Below are 24,623 nucleotides of genomic sequence, written 5' to 3'. Positions count from 1 at the left end.
GTGTACAGTTAGATTTTAAAAAACTATTATATATGATTGAGGTTCAAACAATTTTTTGTTTCAAAAATATATTTTTTATTTTTTTTAAAGCTAAAACATTCACTCAATATTAGACTAATAATATATACAAAGAATTACCAAAGGAAAAAAAGAATATAACGATTTTTATCTATCATAATTTGTAGTATATTATATTAATACTTACTCATATTACTTCATTCTTTGTTATTAAAAGAAATAAAAATACATACTCCTATTATTAGATTGTTTGTTTCTAACATTATGTATTTTTTTCCTAATTAATTATATATTTATCTTGAAGCCGACTCTAAATATAGTTAGTGTTGACTTGACGGCTGGCACTAAATACCTTAAAAAAAAAAAAAGAGATATTAACCGGAGTTGAGCCTCCTATTTTTTAGGTGGCAAAAATTATTCATTTGATAAATATTTTTTTGACCAATCCATTAATTAGTTCAAGTTTTTAACCCATTTTGATAAATCAACCTATTAATTGTTGACCTTAATCGTGATAGAAACAGTTTTTCTTTTTCTTTTCTTTTTACAAAAAAAGGACAGCAACAGTTAACAACCTATAAAATGTTCAACATGTTTATTTTTAATTAGAGCATGTTTCTATGTTTCTTTTATGTAAATAAAAAATGTCATGATGATGCTATACTGATAAGAATAAATCAATATCAAAGTATTAAAAAAATGAAGCGAGATGAAAGTATAAAAAAGTATTAAATTTTTACTGTGCTGTTGTTTATCTCAATTTGCAACTTCCTGTATTTTGCAACATTATCCCTTTTTCTTTATTCAGCTTATAAATTAAATTAACGTTATCTAAAATTCAAAATAAATTCAAAAGATAAAAGTATTTTTCATATGCTTATTTAGAAATCAAAACCTGATTAACATATTTAAGAGACTTATCTATATTTTATAAAAACAATTATACGAAAACATCACATAACATTAGATATGTGTGTTTAGAATTATTATTATACATGTGTCAAAATTATAGAATTTAACCATTAATATTAGAAATTCATAAATAAGACCATTGTCAATTTTTGAGAAATTAAATCATTATCATTTAATTCCTCAAACATCAATAATATCGCACATCGAAATTAACTAATTGTTCATAAGGCTATCATGTATGTATTTATTCTCATTTTTAATAAATTCATGTTTTTATCCTTTAAATTACTATCAAAGTATAATCATTATCGAAATTAACTTTAAAATAAAAAATAATATTATAAAATCTAATTAGAAATTATCATGCCAACCATTATGTGATATAATTAGAATCATCTATGAATATTTTTACCAAAATTATTATCACCATATATATTAAGTATTAGACAAATTTCTCATCAGTAGAAAATTATAAACTTACTTGTTTGATTGAAAAAAACTTATAATCAAAAATAAATTTTATATCTCATCTTTAAATATTTATTTGTTAATAGAATCATTTAATTTAATAAAAATTACTTATTATAATATTACATTCTTTTCAAAGAATAAATATAATTTTCACAATTAATATTATTAAATTTATCTGTATTTTACCATATAGTAGAAGTTAGTCTTCAAAATTTCGAGGATAAATTTCACTACTAGAAAAAGTCAAGAGACCTATGTTTAATTTTCGTTGTTCAAGTACAAATCTGATTCACACACCATATATTTTTCGTGGACAAATTTTAGTAAACGTACTAGAAAATGATTAATTATGGCCTTGGTGTCGGCGTGTGGCGTGACTCGTGATTGTGCTTAATTTTCTTAATACAATGTTTGATCTTTGTAAACCCTTTATAAATACTATATTGACTTACATATTTTTTAGTGTCGTATAAATATTCGATATTTGTTTTACCTTTCTAATAGATTTTCTAGTTATATTAAATCTCTACTCTATTAAAACTTTTATTTTGAATTTGCACCGATCAGTTAATATATCAAAAAATTAATATAACAAATTTTTTTATTAGAAATTTTAAAAAATTCGATAATTTATTATAAATTTGTAACATATTTAAGTCATTATATCCCTTCAAAACTTCTCATTTATGTTATCACCTTCAGTGTCACAAGATCATTTTTTGTTTTCTGATATAAAGGTTAACAATTGTATACACTATACAGAAATGGCTGGTATAAAGACTCTCATGGTCACGAGTTCTGGCAATATTAATGGCATGCTGCACAACAAAATTCATTTGAATTGCCAATTTCTTGGTCTCGGCCATTCCATTAGTGTGCTCATCGACACTGAGTAGGAGTGGTAATAAGATGAAACTTAAGAGTGAAGAAGAAGGGGAACCAAAGTAGTTCCTCAGCAAGCATGATGGTAGCACTCAATGAGGGTCATGAGGTTATCTCTAAGGAGTCCACTACCTTGAAGCTCTCGGCAGTGGTGGCTGTGAGGAATAGTAATGATAACAAGGTGTTTGCAAATGAGATGGTGAATAACCTTCTAACATTTTTCATGCGTTTGTGTAACCGTTTGCATCAGGCGATGAAACCGGACGTTGGCAAAAGGAAGGAACCCCTTATGTGTTGAAGGTGCCTCGGAATAAATGCTACGGCAATTCAGATGCGCACACTTCGCAGCATTATTTATCCCAGCCTCAAAAAATACATCAAAACATCTACAATGTTTACATAATGCAAAAAGATCATTTTTGCTCCAGAAAGTCCTAAATAAATGCCAAAGCAATGGGATTGTACTCCTTTCCAGTACTGGATTTTTCCAGTATGAGAGAGAAAGACACAATGGGTGTGTCCCTCCAACGGGAAAAATCCAGTAACTGAAGACAATCTGAACCCAATACAATGGTAACCCAAAACATGTATTCAGGCAACTAAAGATAAATAAAGCTAGCACAATACTATATCCCAGTTGAAAGCATACAACATTTCCTGTGATTTTTTATCCCCATTTGCATAAAACGTTACCATTAACCCTAATACTCAGTGTCAGTATGTGGAAATTCATTATCCAGAAACAACTCAAACTTGATTCCCATGCAAGTTATATATCTTGTTGCAGTTCAAGAAGAACAAAGATCCCGAATCCTGAAGAAAGATCCAGCTGAAATATTTCAAGGCTCAACCCAACCCATAGCTCTTTCACATGATTCTTCCATATAGTTGCATCTTTTGTAATTTCAACTTTGATCCCGCATGGCCTGTTTTCTCATAGATACTCACATCTTGCTTAATTTTGAGCTTTTTCTCCTACTGATCCCAGTAGTTTCTTAGCTGAGACATATGCAAGAGAAGCTCATCTCTACCCATTCCAGTGACACTGCTGGTCATAATCCATGGAGGATGTTGCTTGTAGTTTTGTCTGATTAACTCTTGAAAATCCCTTATGTTCTCATCGGGCCGTTTCCCTTTTGCCACCTTCATTTTGTCACATTTTGTGAAAACAAAAGTGATTGGTATCTGCAATTCACAAAAGTTTTTACAGGATTTAGACCTGTTTCAGTACCTTGACAACATTACTTTAGGGACTATATATGTATAAAACATCATACATTATTGCGTCCAAGCCAATTTGCACAATCCAAGTCAACTTTTTGGGGTGGAACACTTGCATCAATGAGAAGCAAGACAGCAACCAGAGTACTTCTGTTCAAAAAGTACCCTTTTGTGAATGAGGACCAATCCGTTTTTGCTGCTTCAGGTGCTTTAGCAAAGCTGCATAAAAAACAGTATTTCACGAGTAGATAAAACACTTAACAGTATCACCACCAACCACTAATCCCAAATCCTCTCCAATCCAGGAAGGAGGTGGAAATACAGGGAAGAAAATCATTCAAGAAAACATATATGAAACCCGACAATGGGGAGATACAAGTAAACATACAACACAGCTACTAAGCATTTAAAAAAATTAATTGCTACTATTATTAAACAACTCGAGAAACTTGAAAACCAAAGAGGGTATCTATGGCCTGCATCAACCAGCTTTATTAAGCAAATAGGGAATCGGAAGACCTCTCTCAATATGAATCTATCCATATAATTTTGAGATTTAATAAAAATTACATTTCCATGTAGTATGTATTATGTCATATTTTTTATTTCCCCCCAATGCTGTTCTCACTAATGCTATGTTTGTATTTGCGTTTGAGACATTCAAACACTGAGATTCTGCAACGAAACATAATGTTTGGTTGCATCTCACTAAAATTAGTGTGGGTGGGTGAACGTTCGCAAAATTGGTTTTGAAGTAAAGTGACCTATGTTTGAATGTTTTTATTATTAAGCAAGTTAGTGGTAAAACTATAGTACTTGATAGAACATTATGGCGGAAGTTGATCCATGTAGCCGACCCCACCTAGTGGGATAAGGCGTTGTTGTTGTTGTTGTTGTAGTGGTAAAACTATACATAAACTATAAGATTTTGAACCCAATGCAAAAACTGCTTAAAGTTATTTTAAGTCAAAATCAATTCCTCAATTTAGGATATTTTGTACCTAAAGTCATGTTAACTGGTATTTCAACTTGATTTTAAAAATGTGAATCCAAAGATGCACTTAACTTTACTACAGAAAGCACGTTTGACAAAAAGTGAAAAATGTAACTCTTACGTCGACTTGAAAATCTCATACTACAATTCTGCTTATATGATAAAAACTTGAAAACATTAACTTTAAACTCTCCATTAACCAAAACCAATTGTGCAAAACGATCAGCCAAACAAATGCAGCAAGAGCATTTTAATTTGTGAATATAACTACTTATTACTTTTATAAATTTAAAATCTTTTTTATATATAATAAAGAAGCATAGGAACAAGAAGACATGAAGCAGAAAAAATTAAGAAATAGAGACTGACCCGTAACCAGGCAAGTCAACAAGGTACCAGCTTTTGTTGACCAAGAAGTGATTGATGAGCTGCGTCTTCCCTGCAACCACCATTACCAAAAATCAGCACAACATTATTACATCTTAGACCGTTGGTTATAGACTGTTGGCGACCTCTCTTCAACACTAGACGAACCTTATATCTCCTAAAAGAAGCTTAACCTAACTGACTAACCTGGTTTCTTGGAAGTGAGAGCAATCTCTTTCTTGCGGACGAGGGAATTGATGAGGGAGGATTTGCCGACGTTGGAGCGACCGAGAACGGCGAATTCGGGTAGGTCGTCTTTGGGGCAATCCCTGGCGCGGGCGCTGCTCTTGACGAACTGGACGTCCTTGATTCGGGAATCGCCGGCGTAGGGTCCGACGGCGATGTTGGAGCCGGGAAGGACCGTGGAGTCGTCGACCTCGTCGGGTTCAATGCCCGGAGGGATGAATAGCTGGGATTCAAAGGAAGAAGAAGGAAGAGGGTTGGTGGTGGGGGTTTTGGAAGCGTTGCTCGAATGGGAAAGAGGGTGGCGGAAGGAGAAGAAAGAGGGTGGTGATGGTGTTTTGGTAATGGAGAGAGAAGAAGAGAAGAGAGACAGAGAAGGAGAAGGGGTTTGGAATTGGAGAGTGAGCTTCATCACTCCACTTCTCACCAGCGCTGTCATGGTTCCTACTTCGTAGCTTCCAAATTCCAATGGCGATGATAGGGTTCGTTTTTCTTATCGACGTCGTATTGTGTTTTCTGGATGGTAACACTGTTCGTTTGTTGTGATGAAAGAAAAGAAAAAGATATCAAAGAGAGTGGAAAATTAAAATTTGGGATAGAGATGAAAGGGAGAGATGAGATGAGAGGAAAGAAACTCACGACTTGGTAGATAATAAAATCAAGGTAAAATTATACATCTCATCTTTTAATTTATTTTTAATTTTAAATTTAGTCTTCTAATAATTTAATTTATGGTTTTCTTATTTTATAAAAGTACAATATTGATTCCTTATAACAATTGAATGTTGATCAACATTCTACGATCTTATGAAATAGGAAGAAAAATTCATAAATTAAATTACTGGATAATCAAATTTATAAGTAAAGTATTTGTGAAATTTTAATTATATTTATGTTTTTTCTGTTTTAATATTATTTTTAAAATTATTTTGCTTTTTTTAAAATAAATATTTTTTATTACATTAACTAATATTAGATTATATATATATATATATATATATATATAATCGATTTTTACTGCCATCAAATTGGATGCTGTATGGAAATTAAATTTTACTAGGCATAGGCATATTCAATTTTATATTATGCTAGGCATATTCCCATATTTGAATTTGTCCGCGCTATATTTGATTTTGTTCCATGCCTGATGAATTAAAAAAGTGCTCCTAGCTTAGAGGGTTAGTTTTGGAAACATTTTAACGTTTTTATTTTATTCTTTCTTCGCATTTCTTCTCAGTTTAGTGCAGAAATCTAAAAGCATGGATCCCACGGATTTTATACAAATTTCTATATAACTTTCTACTAAAACGATTTCTTTCGTTCGTTTCCATTGGTGCAATCACTTTCACCACATTTCTTTCCTCTAAGACCAACATAACCTAAGTGTTAGTGTGTAGTATTTATTTTTCCGTTCAATAAGCTTCAAACCTACGGTTACGATTCTAAAAAAAGTGCATCAAAGTACATGCTAATAATAGATTGAAACGGTAAAATAAACACACCCTCAGTGGTTACTCACTTGTAAGTTATAGGAAATACGACTAGAGAAAATGTTCGGAAAAAATGAATTGAAGATACAATTAAGAGAAAAAAAAATATTTTTTCTTTTATTATTTAAATAAAAGAAATTGGTGATTTATTAGATGGAAGAAAGTGTGAAATGTATGTTTTTGTTAAATTTATATTCCCTTTTTATGCAATAAAAAAAGACAGATTTGTTATGTAATTATTTATGTAACAATGTTTGATATTAAGAATTGAAGTGCAAGTTTTAGTGTTGAACATAGTTTTTCACATGATCTCATCTACTATCAGAATTTATCTTTCGCAGGAAAGGATGTTTAAGAGGAAAAGAAAGGAGAGACGGCGATGGGTGATCTCATAAGGAGGGAATGATAGGCTGCATGGAGAAAAAAGAAGAGGAAGAAGAATGTTAAAGGTAGGGCTCGTTCACTTTACTCCATGAGATTTGTAAAATAAAACATTATTCTTTTGAAATTATAGAACTTCAACTATTTTCATTCTTGACATGTTAAAGGAGTGATAAAATGTTGACATGTATGTTAGAACAATGTGATTTTGTTATGGGATTCTTGTTTCTTTTATTTTCATGGAGTAAAGTGAACAGGCCTTCTATAATTTTAGAATTTCTTAATAAACCATTAATTTAGTGAAAGAGAGACTTCTACACCAGTTATTAGCCATTAATATGTCAAGAAATCTATTAATGTAAAAAAGTTACTTCTATTAATAGAAATGAACAAGTCTTGAATGAGTAGAGATCCTCTCCACTAAATAGAATCAGGTGATAACTATTACAGTCGACTTAGTGATAGAGGTTTGAGATAACACCCACAAGATCTTAAGTTCAAACTCGACCATTATACACCAAAAATAATTCAGGTGGGTCCTACATACACCTTGTATTTTTCACTCTCCTAATGGAGACTAACCCGTCTTGAATATATCTTTGGAGTATAGTATAACAGAGGAAGTACACTTTTTTCTGTAATATTGCGGAATGGCAAAATGAGTTGCTACGTATAATTATTGAAAATATTACCATATATACAGCAAAAAATTTAACAAAAATGGACAATTGCGGATAGTCAAAAGAATGAGAGCGTCTATATGTGGAAACAATACAACACTCATCTTGCACATTTTCCCTCCAGCTCTGCAACGAATGATTTCCGTAGGTGGAATTTTAAACAAAACTACTAATAATATAATCTCGCCCAAACAAAACTGTTAACTTGGTTCCATCTCTCTGCTTCCAGCAACAACTTTGCGGTGGTGCCGTGAACCAGCTCTTCGATCTCTTCCACGCCTTCCAGGGCCTCTTCTAATGGGAGAGTTTGCACCCTTTTCAGGTGATGTTTCAAGCACAGGCAATGGAGGAGGAGGAGGAGGAGATGGTGGAGGAGGTGAAGCTGGTGGAGCCAGGCGCAGCAATAGATCCCTGTGGTATTTCTGTAAGCACCCAAAAATAGAGTATAATAAGGTAAACAAGAGAGAAAAGTGACCATGAAATTCCATTGCCAATGAAGGAAGTTCAGATAAAAAATATAACATTCAGAATAAGTAAGAAACAATAACCCTTGAGACAAGGTTTTCAGCAAATTCCCAGCCAAGGTGGTTGTAGTACACTTTTCATAACACAAATTTTGTGAACTAAAGCAAATGCTATTATCATAAAACTAATGATGGAATAGGTCATATCCTCCCCAAGCAATGTAAAAAATAATTCAAGTACTTAAATAGTGAAATAAGGGTAAGTTCATATCTAAGTGTGAAAACATTTAGAGAAACAGAGAAAAATAATGAAACGGAAAGAGGGGGTTTATCTCTGAAAATATAAAAGGGTAATCATCAATATGGAAAATGTTATCACATTAGTTGCTTACTAAAGAGTGCACACATGCATGTGCAAATCTTTATTTTCAGAATCATGCACATGCATGTGCTCATCTTTATTGCACTACTAAATGTTTTGTCTGTTCAGAATCAGCATGTACCTTCTGGAAATCAATGCAATAGAAAGTTTCAGTCAGATATTGAAACAATTTTAATAGTTACCTGAACAACAAAGTTGCGTCTCTCACAATCCAAGAACATGTTAAAATGAAAATCTACCCTCGACAAAATTTTGTCCCTGACGGTTGAGAAACTAATCTGGTCCCTTGAAGTAAATCGGTCAACTTCATTGAACCAAAGACAAGTAAAGAGGTTGCTAATAGGAACATGCTCTCGTACTATCACACATCCTTCAGGAACATCTGCAGCATTTGAAACAAGTTTTTAAAAAAACAATGAAACAGGTGCAACTCATCCTAGATAAATACAGGAAGGCAGTTCTACCTACCACTTATAAGAGGAAGCTTAGCCTCTGTGTATGGTGTCAATCCCTCATTCTTGTAAAACTCTATCTGAAAGTCAATAGAGGCATTTTCATACTTTCCAGCAGCTTTATTTGCCTCAGCCTCAATGAATACATCAAAGCGTCTATAATGTTTTGATATTGCAAAAGTAGCATTCTTTCTCCACAAAAACCTAGATAAGTGTGAAGGGAGTTTAGGTGTCAAAACATGTATTATGGGTTTATGGATAGGCAAAGCAAAAATATAGCTTGTAAAAAGTCAGAAAGAGCATAGGTATGAAATATGACCTCAAATTAATTATAATTTGGTACACTACAGATTAACATACATATAAATCCAGTAAAATCTAAAGCTTCATTTTCATAGAAAAAATACAGTTATGTATTATCAGTATCTTGTTCATCTATGAAGAAATTGTTACACCTTGGAAAGTCACTCAAAATGGAAGGTAAATTCAGCATAGAATGGAGGGTAGATAAGAATCAAACAAAACCAATTTCAAAATCAACAATATTGTGCAGTAAAAAACAACTAAATAAAAAATGAAAGCATCAAAGCTGTTAACATTTCAATTACACAACCTCTAAATGACAGTCCTATGAGCTGAGGTAGGCATTTGACAAGATTCTAGTACTTGCATATAAGTAATATTAATGCTACAAGCCTATAAATATTTCCTAGAGGCAAGGCAATAAAGGAGATAATTGATGGACAAGGCTTCTCTCAAGTAAGCTTATTTTTTCGTGCTCAAAGAAGGGTATATCCACCATTGTATTTAAGTGAGTTATGATCACAATGTATTTTAAATTGAATTGAGAGTGGATATACCCTTACTTGTATGCTTCAGAGACAAATTCACTTTCAACTTTTCCATAACTGAAAACTCCATTTATGCCAACCCTCAATGAGCTTTAATGTCAGAGAATTATCAATTTGAAGAGATACCTACACCACAAGATGATAATTATCCTAATATCAACAAAACAGAGGTAGAGATCAAGACTTCTGATCCAATCTTATCTACAGCATGTATTGTTTTCTAGCCAGTAATCACAGGCTTCCAGTCTCTATGTTACCATACCTCTGTAGCCCCCAAGACAAACAATTTTACACCAAGCTGTCATAAATGGTATTTTGGGACATGCAAGCAGGCATGCCATGCAGAACAGATGGGAAGTTTGGGAGGAAGGAAAATGAGTCACATGTAAGAGCTATACAGAGCTATTGTTTCTTTTCTTTTGGTTTATTCTTAGAGGACTTCTTACTCTCCTTTTTTTTGTTTCCCTACTTTCTCATTCCAAAAAAGCACATGGAGATTGAATTGGTGCATCAGGTGTTTCTGGGCCCATGCTGCTGAAAACGTTGAGTCCCAAGTGCAATAAACTATAGGGCTTGTTTTGTAAGGTTCTTAAAAGTTAAACTAGCAGTCTATCGGGGATTAACTGAAAGTGGAACTAGAGTAGAGTTTAATCTAGTTGATGAGTAAGTTATCCTCACTTTCCACTGCTATACTCTGAAAAGTCTATTTTATCATTGGTTAGCAATCTACTCAGCAACACACAATAGTAGAAAACTAAGGAAATCTACAGCTTGAGTATTGGCAATCATTTCAAGGCAGAAAGCTCTGTGGTAAGAACATTCATTTGTTTTCTTTGAAAACTCGCAACTACACTGAAGACATAATCTTTAGACAATCTGAAGGGACTTTGTGTCTAGATAGATTAATATGTCACCTTCAGCTAGGGCAGGAAAGAAATTCCATACTTGGACTTCAAGAATTTCCATGTTATCAGAGAAAGATATTTATGGAGCAACAAGCATATAATATGGAGATATGTGTGAGTTGCACCTTCAATCTTGGAGAACAAATCATACACATTGTGAAGAGAATATTAGTATATAGACTTACAGAGCAAGTGTGACACGTAGCAAACTACATGAATAACCAATCTAGTTAAAGCAAGGGATGCATACTGACAAACATCAAACTCTTATCACCTCATCTAGCGGTGGATCTAGTTTGAAAACATGTAATGAGTCTTAAAGCCAAATAGCAGGGACATCATATCTATCTCATACAGAAGTGGATAGAACAGTAAACCACATGCTAAACTACATATAAAACAAAGCATAGTACTGAAATGAGAATATTTACATCCCTTTAGCATATAGAATGAATATGTATAGTGGTATATTATATGCAGTATCAAAGAGATTCACCGGAGTATACCTTTCAAGAATTTGATATGGATCCACAACAAGCTCAAGCTTCCCATCAAGCCATATAGAATAGCGAGCATTCGGAACCAATCTATGCAACAGAAGCTTTGGAATCTGTGGAAAAGGTAGTAAAAGTTACAGAGTATGCAAAGTACTACTTTAGGAATGAGAAAACACATCAGCACCTAGGCAAAAGTTTAATTTTATTCAATTCATACATAGCATTTTCGTGTCCCCTTTCTGTGTATTGAGGACAAATCAGTACGGCAATATTAACCTTGACATGGTAGATTACAGAAAGATGAAACCGCAGCCAAACAATATTACTTTTCTACAGCAACATTCAGATCATAAGAACCACATAGCAAAAAATGTTTCAGTAACAAAAATGGCTAGCATCCCATATGCTAATTTCTATTTCAGTCACAATGGTTCGGGTCAAATATGTAATTCTGACCTTTCCTGTCCGTCTTGCATCTGGGTAAGGAAGATTACGAGCAACAATAATTCTCCATAAACCAATTTTCTTGCTGATTCCCAATTTGCCAGAACTAATCAGATATTTTTCTGTTTCTTCATCAACAAACATAAGGAAGCATACAGTCTTCCTCGAATAATCACTTATATTGTTTGGCTCATTTATCTCGTCAAAGTTTCCTGAACAATAAATTTGATATACAATCAATTACAAGCTTATAAACAAGTAAACAAATGAAGAAATCACATAATACAGACCAAATATGGCTGATGCAACAACCACTCCATTACACTGCTCCATTTCAAAATGGTCAGCTTCATCAATGTCAAATCCTGTGTTGCGACCAGGTTTAATTCCTCTAACAAATCTGATTGGTATACACATTCATTATTGAAGATGGAGAATGAATTCATGTCAGTAAAAAGGTACAAGAATGCTTAATTACTAGCACGGACAATTATAACCACAAAGAACATTCCTCAGTGGGTATAGATGTAACTTATAAGTAAGGGAAACATTCAACAAAAAGCAAAACATACCCACAGTGCACACTCATCGACTCTCGTATATCAAAAGAATCATTTCTCTGCTTCAAAGTAGGATACCCTCCAAAGTCTGAACCACCAAATTCTCCATCTCTACTTAAATTTTCTTCATAGACATATGTTAAATTCCCAAGGACTGGTGAAGGTGAGGGCAAGGCTGGCATCAGTCCAATGGCTTCTTCCACAGGAAGGTAACACACCGGGCATGCTAAAAAATAAAACAACCCGAATATTCAGTACAAAGTAGAAACACCATACACATTACGCAATCTAAAATATATCTCATGCCCTACATACAGTCATGAATCACAACTTCCAAGAACTAATTGATATATGCATGGATGATGGGAACTATTCCAAATTATTAAGTGTCAAATAGTGTATAAGAAAGATATCTTATCCAGCAAAATAGTAAACTAAAACTTACGACGTGGCCCAGTACGCTTTTTATCAGCAGGTGGGGGAGGGAGTGTGAAGCTATTACACGGATGCCCTGGAGGAAGACGGTAGCCCAAAAAATAACCCGCGGGTGGAGGGGGTAATACCGATCTCTTAGTTAAGCCCATTGCATTTGTCGTTGAGTTCTCAGATGTAGAATCACTTGCAGATACACTTTCATTAACATTAATGCTTGACACAGTGTTTCCGTCCTGAGAATCTTCAGCTGAAAGCAAGCCACACCACGAACATCATGCTATGTTCTAATTAAGGTAGAAACCAAACAACAGTTGTAAATCACAACTCACAGCACATTCTAGCATACCCGGTTGAGCCAATCAAAAGAACTAGATAACAACGGCATATTAACACTAAAAACACAAAAGCTCAAATTGTAATCCAAACCCCCCCCTACTGGATATCCCCTTTAGAGGCAATTCTGTTTGATACACTATCAGAACTAGCCACCTCTTCTAAAATATATCCGAACCTTGGTACCTCTTCTAACTATTGTAATCCCTCCTAGTTATCCTTCCATCTGAGACAATCCAGATGCACTATCAGACACTAGACACCTCTTCTAACTATTGTAATCCCTCCTAGTTATCCTTCCATCAGAGGCAATCCTGTTCGATGCACCGTCAGACACTAGACACCTCTTCTAACAGCCATTATTTGAACCTTGATTCACCACATGCGGAAACTAGTCCTTTCTGCTAAACCCAACTCCCATTCGTGCTCAAATTATAACATAACACTTAATGCAATCACATAATTAAAGTTTAGCACAGTAACCATAGACAAACAAATGGAAGGAGAGAAAGTGAGGAGGAACCTTTTCCAACATACAAAACCCAGATGAAAACCGCGGCGGAGATGAGGCAGAGGAAGAGCATTCCGACCTTCTTGCGGCCGGCGAACTTGCAGATCCAAAGGAACAGCCTCTCCTTCTCCTTCTCCTTGAGCATCTTTGAAGCCTTCCGTGCAGTCCCGTTCTGATGTACCTGTTTATCCAAAGACCCATAACTTCCAGAACGAATTCCAATACCCAATGGAGCAGACATTTATGCCCCTCCTCTCATTCCTCACACCAATTCCCAATTGCACCCTCACCAATCCCACACTCTCACACCCCCAACTCCAACAATGGGAAAAACAAACAATGATAAACAACAAAACAAAATTTGATTTCTTTCTCGGTATTCGAGATCCCCAAAATAACAGAATAAAAAATCAACTGAAACTCGCGCTTCCTGAAAAATCAACTGAAATACGGTTATATTACACTGAAAACAAAATCTCCCTTTTATGAATCTAGGGTTTCTGATTGGCCCCTGTAGGATTTTTTTTCTTCTGAAATCCAAGATCGCAAATTTCAAGTGGTGAAAACAAAAAATTATTGTTTATTTTTCCGCTGATCCGGAAGTGAGGATGATGATGATGATCTCAGAGTCAGACTCAGGAAATTTTCATAGAATGTTTATTTATATGAGAGTAAATTACGTTATTGGAAATAAAAATAAGAATTAAAAAAAATGGAAACATGGAAATATGTAAATTGCGAAGATTATAGTGTGCACAATTATGACGTGGGATTTAAAAATGGCACTAGCACTAGTCATAGTTTGACATCTGGTAACTATGATAAATTATTTTCGTTAACTTAATGGTGTTAGTAATTAGAGTTTAATGCCAAAAGGCGTCTAGAATCTGGCGATAATAAAATATTTTAAAATTTGTTTGTCGGTATTGTAGTGGCTAATTTGTGGACAACCATGATGCTTTGCCTCTCCCTGTTAACGTGGTGATTGATCAACTGATTCATGGTATTGGTAGGATACTTTGAATTGTGTTAAGACACTGAGTCTTTGGTTGTTGGAGAAGATTCTTGTAAGAAAATATTAATATTTCGATGCCTACATCAGGAAAAAAAAAAAATGGCAGATGGATGATAATTTAAGGGAGAAAATAGTGTGCTTAGACCTTATTTAGAGATGTTGGTAGATATGATTATAATAGAGGTTTATTTCAATTACATTGAAATCTTAATTGCTTACTATTTATGATTATTATGTTATTTTTTTAGTCACATTTACAGTTCCTGCATATTTAAATGAGTGTTGATAAAATTAATTTTAAATCAAATTAATTTTAAAGTGATATGATTTATATTTTGATATTTTTATTATGAAATCAAATTAAAAGGAAAAATCAGTATAAACATTTTGATCCAATGCAAAAGTTATTCAAAGTAATATTAATAAAGACTCAAATTTGTTCCACTTAATCACATTAACATAAAAGTGACAAACATATTAAATAAAGTCATAATTAAATTTGATCGACTTTAGATTCAAGTTTGATGATTTCAAACACAAAATCAAACACACACTTCATAATGGATATGATAAGAAAATATTTTTAAAATAACAAAAAGATATAATCTTCTTGTCAATAGAATTTTAGTAATGCTCTTGTCTTAATCAAGCTCAGGTGATTATGGACAAAAGTCTTCAAAATGTTATCTTTACGTGTCTTGTGATGATTAATAGCTTTTATGTTGGTTGAGGTACATTTTATTGGATTAGACAACAAATGCTAAGCTAGAATCTCTACCTTGGATTAAAAAAACAATTTTTATGTAAGAAAAAAGGTTGAAATGAAAACAAATTATTAGAAAATAATCATAAACTAAAAAAATCAAATTTTAATTCATTAAGTCATTACACACCTTTTACAAGTTATACTTCAACCCCAATTTGATAAAGATTTGGTGAGAACAACTTCTAAAACTCTATCTTGATCATATTATTGATTAATACAGAATTTTCAATACTCTCCTCACTTTGAGGATTGAAAAAACTTAATATTTATCAATGGTTCAATAATGATTTGATAGTGACTAATTCAATAGACTTAACAATAATTGTTAGAATAGACTCTTATATTCTCTCAGAATTTTGGGTTAATATTTAATTCAATTTTATAAATGTAACTTATAAGGTTAGTGTTATGTCCAACCAAAGTCCACCATGCATTTAATGCACTACATGCCTCTTTGAAAAAAAAAACACTAGCCCTACTTAAAGTTATAGCTAGAGGCGCAATTAATTTTGAAAGGTATGAAAAACATTTTTACGGTGCAAGCTTTGTTGAAAAGCTTAGCAAATTGTTCTATAACTAGAGGATTTTGCAAATGCAGGAATGTATTGAGTAGAAGCAAAGTAAATTTTCTGGATAGTTGTGAGAAAATAGTGAGAGGAAAAATAGAATGTTGAGAAAATTCTAATAGTGTGGGAAAAATACAACAAGGTGGGAATCAATTCTATAGTTTTTTGGTACTATAAAAATATAGTATTTGAATAGGAGCAAGTCTCACAAGAAACACTATATTGTATTTCTTATTTGTGAAAAAGAGTAGAGAAAAATATTGTAATATTCTTTAATACAGTGTGATATTTTTTGGAGTTTGTTTTGTGATTTTTCTTTGGGTATTGGAGAACTTTTCACGTTAAATATTATTATTCATTTTTATTGTAATAATGTTTATTTTATTGTTTCGATTGTACCATGATTTCTAATTTTAATTTACACTCATATTTCTCTGGTTGAATCCAACATTTAAAACTCCTGTATATATTAATTTGATCATATCACTAATTAATATAGAATCTCCACCACTAAAAAAAATTCTAACAGTATCTAGTTAGAATTTAGAATTATAATAAAATTACGGCATGACTAATTTTTGGGATCGTTGGCATCAAAACACCCCTAATTCTTAGATGAAGCGGTTGAGTAATTGGTTAATATTATCCTAAAATGGAGAAGTGGTTTCTTTTTCAATTTTCAAATCTTTAATTTTAGGGTTTTCTTTCAAAGTTGTTAGAATATTTTCTAATATGATTTTCAAGATCTAGGAACCAAAACAGTCGCAGTGATAGTTGGTACAAGTTAAGTGCATAATCTTTTCTTACCTTTTGTGTGTGCAAGGTGCATCATATTTATATATTTATTTTTGGAACATTGGCATTATCTCTGTCTCTTTGTCAAATTGGTGAAACTATTGTCTTTAATATTGCCTCCTTAAGCAGACTACCTTTCATTATCCTTGCGTCCTCTTCAAAACAACACTCAATTAAGAGCCTAAAAGCAATGGGCAAAAAACATAACAAAATACCAACTCGAAAGAACCCTCGATTCTTCTAGACCCTGGTATCTTAAGAAATTTTTTTAACAAATTTGTACCCTCGTATTAACAAATTAAAAAAAAAAATCTTGTAAAAAAGTGGAGGAAGGATTTGCCCATAATGATCTTTCACGGCTAGAACATAATTGTTTCTGTTAAAAATATTTATGGTGTTTAAAAAAAATATTTCAAATACTTTCTTCTTTTGACAATTAATATAATAAAAAATCTAACTGTTAAATAAAATCTTTCCCTACAAATATTAACATGCAACTAAATAAAAACATATTAACATAATATCCGTCTATTTAGTGAAGATATTTTAAAAACAAGGACGGGGATATACTTCAATAGTTTTTGACTGTGTTGAATTAGCATGACATTATTGACCTTCATCAAGTTGTAATGTTTTTTGTTTGTTAAAAAACAAAAACATAAACAAAATGCATTTCTCCTTCTACACTTGGGACTTGTGGCCGATAGTTTTGTGGCCTCTTCTAGCCCTTGGTTTACAACTTTTTAAGCAAATCCATACTTTTATCTAAACTTTATAGAACGCTGATTAATTACTAGATTAGCATAGGATTTTTTTTAAAAAAATAAGAAAATGTTCATAGACCAACCTAATCTAATACTATAAATTAAAATAATTAAAAATATTAAAATTAGAAAACTAAAAACTGAAAAAATCTTAAGAAATTAAGTTAAGTTTATTATTTTTAACTAATATCTATTTTGTTCTTATAGTACATCTGTAAATCTGGCAAGTCATATCATAACTTTAATTGGGCAACTGGTTGGTGATTCAAGCTAGGTTAGCTGTCGAATTAGTTAATGATGGTATACACTGCTGTAACGCATTGCTTCATAGGCAACAAACTTTGATCAAGGAAGCTTGTCTTTGTTGTATTTTCGTGCATATGGCGAAGGAAATTAAATAGGGTAGTTGGAATTGGCTGACGAATTGCTATTGTTCTATATTGTTCAAGTTTCTTTGGCATGCATGTTAGTTTTGGAGTTTCCTTTCTTGTATGATTTTTACTTTTGAGGCTTAACTCCTCCAGAATCCAGATCTAGTTCCCAAGAAGAAAAATGGAAAGGGAGATGGTCCATTCAAATTTCAAATGTTTAAATTCAATATCAGTTAATTAGTTGTTGGCAAATTAATTGTAAGAACATATACTCCTTTCAAATGGACAGGGAGTATTTTGCTAGCATCCTAGGTGACAAGAAGTTAATTTATATATTGCCAATTATAATTACATAGTATAATTAATTGTGATACGTAATTATATTCACGAGTTATGACTAATTGTAATATGTAATATTCAATTATATCTGGTTTCATATTTTTTTTGTTTTTTATTAAAAAAATGTTCTCTAAGCCAATACAGTTAAGGGAGAAAAAAATTAAGTTAAATTTTATAAGGATAGAGTCGACATGTTTTTCAAATTAAATTGAACTATTTACTTAGTACGAAGATTTTTATTTGACCTAACCTTTCTAAAAGCTTGACAAAACTTGTTTAATAGAGAATGTGATTTGGCATATCCAAACTTTGTCTTGGACTTGGTCCAAGTACAAAGGGCTTTGTTCAAGTGGTTTATCCTTTGCTAGTTGAATCATTTCTTGATTCTTTTTTATTTCTGTCTTTTCTTGGATCTTGATTATTGTATTTTCTCTTTGGGCTATATTTTGTGGCTGTTATCATTTATATAAGTTGGATGCTTGCCTTTCAAAAAAAAAAAACTTTATAATAAGGTTCATTTATTTATAACTTACAAACATACCTCTAAATAAGTACATAAATGAAACTTATTTGTAAACTAATGAATTTAAGTATTAAATAAATTAACAAGTATGTAATATCAAAATATTAAGTGTAAGACCATTAATACAACAATAATTTATTTACATAGATTGATTTGATGTTAATTTTTTAAAAAATGACCTGACTTGTTAAATACTAAAACCAAATAATTAGGAATTTTTCTGTAAATCCCCAAAAAGAAGTAATGTTAGACACATTTCACATAAAACAAAAAAATTGTGACTATAATTTACTCTTTTAAATATATTATATGTATTGAGCGAATCTAACTCGATGGATGAATATAATGTATGACCAATAAATAAAATAATTAATGAACAATAGAAAACGAAGTAAAATAAAATGATAAAAGTTTTGACTTTAAACTTTTCTTAGAAATATGAGATTAGAAATTGTATAAATGACATGAATAAGTTATAAGGGGTTTCAGGCTTTCACAACAACTGCCAAAGTATATATATATTGCATGGTAAATTATGGAATGTGAGAATTTATGGCTGAAATTTCACGACAGATGGAAGCAGTACAATTTTTCATTCCTATTTTTATTGTCCTCACACACATCCTAATGTAAGGTGAATAAACCAATCTAATCATGGACTTATGTTTATTTATCTAATAAATAAAAAGAATAAGGCAACAAGCACCAGTGGTCTAGTGGTAGAATAGTACCCTGCCACGGTACAGACCCGGGTTCGATTCCCGGCTGGTGCAAATTTTCTTTTTTTTATTTATTATTTTTGAAAGACGCCAATTTTTTAAGTTTTATTGCTTTGGGTCATTACATCACAGAAGCAAAAGGCTAATCGCCCAAAGACGAGAAACAGAAGCCCAAAGGCCATACACTGGCGAGCCTGGCTGATTTCTGAAGAAAAAAAAAAGTGATGATTTTAGGTTTCAATTTTTTAGTACTAAAATCCAAATGACACCATCTGTCTCAACTAGGGTTTAACTTTTTTGTTCCCCGTAATACATAAAATGAGATTTTAGGGTGGTAATCTGGACAATAACTACAAGATTTTAGGATGTGTATTTTTTTTTCCGGAAATTGTCTTAGGTGTTCAAATGCACCAAGATATCTAATTTAGTTGATTTAGAAAAATGTATGATTTGCTGTAAATTCTCTTTTAGGTGTCTTCAATTTCTATGTATCAGCATAAAAAATAATCTACAAATAAAAAAATGCAATGTATATAAGTTTACAGTTTACCATTAACCTTAAATAAGTAATCACGGGTTTGTAAAAAAAAAATTACGGATGCATTTAATTACCTCCACAGATATTTATTAAACTTTCTTCCTAATAGTCTATATTTATTGTTCTTATGTATCATAATAATTTCATATAATTTAGTACATATTGTCACTACTGCATTTCATATATTGTCGATCACTGCATTTCACATAATTTCTCATTGATTAAGTTAAAAAAAAATTATATAATATGATATCTTTAGATATCAACTCAAACAAAATATTTTTGACTATTTATATGTTTTCGATTGTAAATGAAGGAAGCACATGTACACAAACCACGTGGTACTTTACCTGGATGTTCAATATATAGCCATACAATGAATTGGTCACTACGTGGACTTGTGTTATGCACCACAGAAGAAACACTAACATTCACTGACTCACACAGCTAGCACCTAAAAAATAACCAAACAGCATGGCCTGAAGTTGATCGAAAGGCCAGATTGCACACATGATACTTATCTTATCTGTTTGGAAGCATTGTTTTCTGCTAATAATCAGAGATCTGTGTTCCATCATCATCATGTGTGTACGTCGACATTGATATACACCAATAAAAAGATTACAGGGTAAGAAATATAATAAATAAAAAAGTTATATCAATTAATTAATGTATTGCATATAAGGAAATTAAACATATATGCATGATGCATATTCAATATTTGGTGTTGGCACATGTTGACCCATATGTCAATCATCACACACATGATACGTGAAAAAAATATTAAACGAAAGAAGATTATGTTTGAACTGATCCGAAGTGTTTGATTCTTGATGCTGACTTTAACTAAATTCAAAATGTTTTAGTGGTGATTCCTTCTTAAGTACATTCTTTCTGCTGTTAGGTGGAATCATAGATGCATTGTCACGGCAAAATATTTTTATAGAGAAATATTAATTATTAATTTATTAATTTTTTTTAATAAGAAAATTTTGAATTGATATTTTTTTTTCTTTTTCTTTCTTTTTTCAACTACTAATTAATTAAGTCAATATTATAATTCATACAAAGTTTCGGTGTAGATCTTGACTTCAAACGGCAAAGTACAATATCATGTGGTACATCTACAAATACTCCGATGTTTAAGTCCGTTTCAGAGGAAGAAGAATGTGTGTAAATGAGATCAAAGTTAAATGGTTATACTTGTAGTGTTTATTTAAATGCTCAAATTTAGAAAAGAAAAGTTAGTTAGGCAATAACAGAGTTAGAGGTCGAGGGAAAGGGGACTCGTAGGGGCCATTCCATCCCCCACCCCCACACACTTTTTTAAAAGTGTTTTAATTATTATAAAAATAATTTTATGGCTTTCCTAAAATTTATAAAAAAAAATATATGTTAAAAAAATTATACATGAAATTAGTGTTATCAAAATTGATCCGAACATCAATTCCATGGAAGGACTGAATCAATAAATTAGAGGTCAAACCGGTAGATTACTAATTAGTTCAATTAATTCAATATATATTAAAAAATTATAAAATATATGATATAATATAATTAACAAAATATCATCAATCCATATTTCATATTTTAAATAAAAATATATACTTTTTTTAAAAAAAATATAGTATATAAATATTATTTTTGTCATCTAATATTTAATAATTAACGTTGATCTAATGGAAATTGAATTTTTTAGTAACTAATAAGGGACATGTCTTCAATCTCTTGTTAGACCAAAATTTCACTCTTATTTTAAAAATTATAATTTTTAATGGAATATTTGTGATGTTGAGATGTCGATATATAATCATCCAAAATTATTTTATCTATCTAATTTATTTTGTTCTCATATATTACTATCTCTATTTATATATAACAAATAATTAATTTATTAAATTCAATTAAAATAATTAAGCTAGTTAATTTTAATTAATAATATCAAGAATTAATTAATTTTAATAGTAATTATATTTGATAACATTATTTGTAATTTAATGAATAACTTTTTTACCACCGAGTGTAACTTAAAATGTTATTAGGTCAATGAATGTATCTACTTGTGAAATAATTTAGTGTCTTATTAATAAATTTCCGAATGAATATCTAAGGGTATAAAAGAAAACATATAATTAATACATTTAAAAATGAGTTTATGTTTCTATAATTAGAATCAAGAGATTTTTTTTCCTAGAAACAAAATATTCACATAACCGAAAATCATAAATTAACCCTCAAGACATAGAAATTATAAAAGTGTTTTGTCTCTTCCAATAAAATCTTCTTCATATGCATGACTAAAGAATGAAACTCTATATCAACATGTTTAAGAAACTCAATTATCTACTAACTGTATTAGACTTTGTTGATAACTAAAGAGATTAATCTATTGTCTCTTGTCTAAAGAATAAAAGATAGTATTATTTTTATATTTTATATAAACATATTTTTTTTAAAATAGAATATATAATATATTATAACTTTTTATTATATTTTATGCGTAAAAAAATGTAAACTTTATTTATTAAATTATACTTTTTTCTTGGTCTCCCTCAAGCCAAATTTCAAGCTCCACCCCTGGTTATGGTCACACGATCCTCGGGACCTGCCTCAAGGTCAAGGGTAATGCATGTTTCACATAATCACATGCCCTTTTCTCGGCTTGTTGGTCTAGCCCAACTGAATCATGTCGTACATTGAGATACTAATCCAAAATACTTCAAAATATGTGTTTGAGTTTTATTTGTAATTTCATTCTTATTAATTCTTCATATTCTTTTTGTTTTATTATAATTGTTGTGTAAGATTATTTTTTTCAAAAATATTTTTTATTTTAGTTTTTTAATGTAATATTAATTATTTTTTTCATTCATATTTCTTATAATATTAATGATAAATAACAAAATTTATAAATAAATTAATGATGATATAAAGTTAATTTTATAAAATTATTTATTTATTACTTTTTATTAATTTATATAAATTTATAACGATAATTATTCTAACACGAAAGAAGCAATATGATCAAGAATATGTAAAATAAATGGTGATTTTAGGCTAACTTCATTGATTCAATGTAACATTGCAACAACCCTGCCTCGTGATATTTTGATTCCATGATGCTAACAATTTTACAAACTCTTCCATCACGTTTCTGAAACAAGACCCAAGTGATCGAATAGAATTTGACGGTTAAGAATAAGATGAAAAAACAATCATAATTACATAAAATATTGATGAATAATCTCTGAGAAAGAAGCAATTAATCATGCCGAAAACAAGGAAAACACTGAACTAGAAAAAGGTTGGCTTTCAAGTCCCAACCTGAGATTCCCCCACGAGAACGTTCATTCAAATTTGTCTTTTGTGCAACTTACGCGGCGCAGCATGCATCATCAAAGTTTCGCACTTACGCTACTGCAGTGCTGCCAATCCAATTATTGTGTCCTTAACAAAATTACAAATAAACCCTCCACTTTGAATTAAGGAATTTTTTACATACAAATCCTTTGACACTAGCAAGCGGATTTATCCATGTCAATCCCAAATAAAAAAATTTCCAATTCCACGTACACTTTACTATAATAAAGTTATCATGATAGTGGTTGGTACTTCAACTTCTTTCATTATTATACCCCCAATAAGTGATATTTAAAACTCTGCCCTTTTTGTCTTTTTTATTTTTCTTCGTCACTAATATATTTATTTTATAATTTTTAATTTTTTCTTATGATTTTAGAATATTCTTAAGTGAAAGCTCGTGATTAATATAATATACTTTGAGGTACGTATAGAGATTTTTTTTAAGAGATCAATTTTTTCAACTCAACTTATACGGTTAACTCGACTTATTTGACAAAAATGGAGGTGGTAGAGAATGTTCCAACCAGGTTTTATTCTGTTATGGAGCTTGCATATCCCATTAAATATTGCTGCACTTGTTTGGAGGATCTCTCTTAATAAATTACTTATAAAAGAGAATCTCAAAAAATGAGGTGTGGCACTTAATGAACTGGGTTATCTGTGCAGTTTTTACCAAGATCAGGAGGAGTTTGTAAATCACGTATTATTTACATGCACATTTGCAACTAAGATGTGGAATTGTATTTATTGCTGGGTAGGCATCTCTTTCTCATAACATGAAGATCCTACAACTCATTTCTTCCAACGTGAGTGTTACCACTTGAGAAAGGGAGGTTTGCTTGCTTGGTGGTGGGTGGTGGATGTGGTGTGCTTCAGTGTGGGAACTGTGGAACCATAGAAATCGGATTATCTTTGATCAAAGTTTACTAGATGTTGATAAGGTGTTCGAAAGTCTTGCATTTAAATCTTGATTGTGGAACACCAACAAATCTAACTCTTTCTCTTTTTTCATTCTATAAATGGTATAGGTGTCCACTGGTATGTTTACAGAGTTTGTAGCAGAAGGTATGATGTGGCCTAATTGAATGTGTTTGGAGATATCATCTCATGTACTCGACACACATGCAGACAGACATGCTACTGTCTGTTTGTATTGGGCCTTGGGAAGTTGTGGATAAGTGTGTCTATAGGGATGCCTTGATGGCAATATGTGTCTGGCTGATTATGATGGCAGAATATTAGTGAGGGAAATTTCTGAGTTATCAAAATTGGTATTGCTGACTGGTACCTACCATATATATATATATATATATATATATATATATATATATATATATATATATATATATATATATATATATATATATATATA

General features: G+C 31.4%; 2 protein-coding genes and 1 non-coding gene across 4 annotated transcripts; 1 reads left to right on the top strand and 2 right to left on the bottom strand.

The window, feature by feature from the left end:
• Nucleotides 1–2,699: 2,699 nt before the first annotated feature.
• Nucleotides 2,700–5,546, bottom strand: LOC100790788 (GTP-binding protein At2g22870). Its single transcript, XM_003541485.5, has 4 exons — nucleotides 5,072–5,546; nucleotides 4,868–4,937; nucleotides 3,561–3,723; nucleotides 2,700–3,468 (listed from the first exon to the last, which is right to left on the bottom strand). The coding sequence occupies exons 1-4, from the start codon at nucleotides 5,544–5,546 to the stop codon at nucleotides 3,259–3,261; spliced, it is 918 nt and encodes a 305-aa protein (XP_003541533.1). The 3' UTR covers nucleotides 2,700–3,258.
• A 2,108-nt stretch (nucleotides 5,547–7,654) lies between these two features.
• On the bottom strand, nucleotides 7,655–14,435 carry LOC100779951 (probable hexosyltransferase MUCI70). Of its 2 annotated transcripts, none has more exons than XM_006594255.4 (9): nucleotides 13,519–14,435; nucleotides 12,659–12,895; nucleotides 12,226–12,439; nucleotides 11,944–12,053; nucleotides 11,666–11,865; nucleotides 11,219–11,322; nucleotides 8,973–9,160; nucleotides 8,687–8,886; nucleotides 7,655–8,080 (listed from the first exon to the last, which is right to left on the bottom strand). In XM_006594255.4, the coding sequence occupies exons 1-9, from the start codon at nucleotides 13,691–13,693 to the stop codon at nucleotides 7,859–7,861; spliced, it is 1,650 nt and encodes a 549-aa protein (XP_006594318.1). In that variant the 5' UTR covers nucleotides 13,694–14,435; the 3' UTR covers nucleotides 7,655–7,858. The 2 variants fall into 2 exon arrangements, with proteins under 2 accessions (XP_006594318.1, XP_003542746.2); XM_003542698.5 differs by having other exon boundaries at nucleotides 13,505–14,430.
• Nucleotides 14,436–19,333: 4,898 nt separating this feature from the next.
• TRNAG-GCC (transfer RNA glycine (anticodon GCC)) lies at nucleotides 19,334–19,404 on the top strand. Its single transcript has one exon. It is a non-coding gene; the product is annotated as a tRNA-Gly (tRNA).
• The last annotated feature ends 5,219 nt before the right edge of the window (nucleotides 19,405–24,623 follow it).

This window comes from Glycine max, chromosome 13 (assembly GCF_000004515.6).
Source record: "Glycine max cultivar Williams 82 chromosome 13, Glycine_max_v4.0, whole genome shotgun sequence".
In the NCBI taxonomy this organism is placed as follows: domain Eukaryota; kingdom Viridiplantae; phylum Streptophyta; class Magnoliopsida; order Fabales; family Fabaceae; genus Glycine; species Glycine max.
The sequence above is the reverse complement of the archived record's forward strand: the minus strand, read 5'-3'. Positions and strand labels throughout refer to the sequence as shown.

Coding starts and splice junctions, on each gene's coding strand:
- LOC100790788 (XM_003541485.5), bottom strand. CDS start 5,546: ATGACAGCGCTGGTGAGAAGTGGAGTGATGAAGCTCACTCTCCAATTC. Junction 3,724..4,867: donor GTTGACTTGCCTGGTTACGG/GTCAGTCTCTAT, acceptor TTTTTTATGCAG/CTTTGCTAAAGCACCTGAAG. Junction 3,469..3,560: donor ATTGGCTTGGACGCAATAAT/GTATGATGTTTT, acceptor TGTGAATTGCAG/ATACCAATCACTTTTGTTTT.
- LOC100779951 (XM_003542698.5), bottom strand. CDS start 13,733: ATGTCTGCTCCATTGGGTATTGGAATTCGTTCTGGAAGTTATGGGTCT. Junction 11,866..11,943: donor TGTTGCATCAGCCATATTTG/GTCTGTATTATG, acceptor TTTATTGTTCAG/GAAACTTTGACGAGATAAAT. Junction 9,161..11,218: donor CCATATCAAATTCTTGAAAG/GTATACTCCGGT, acceptor ACACTTATCTAG/GTTTTTGTGGAGAAAGAATG.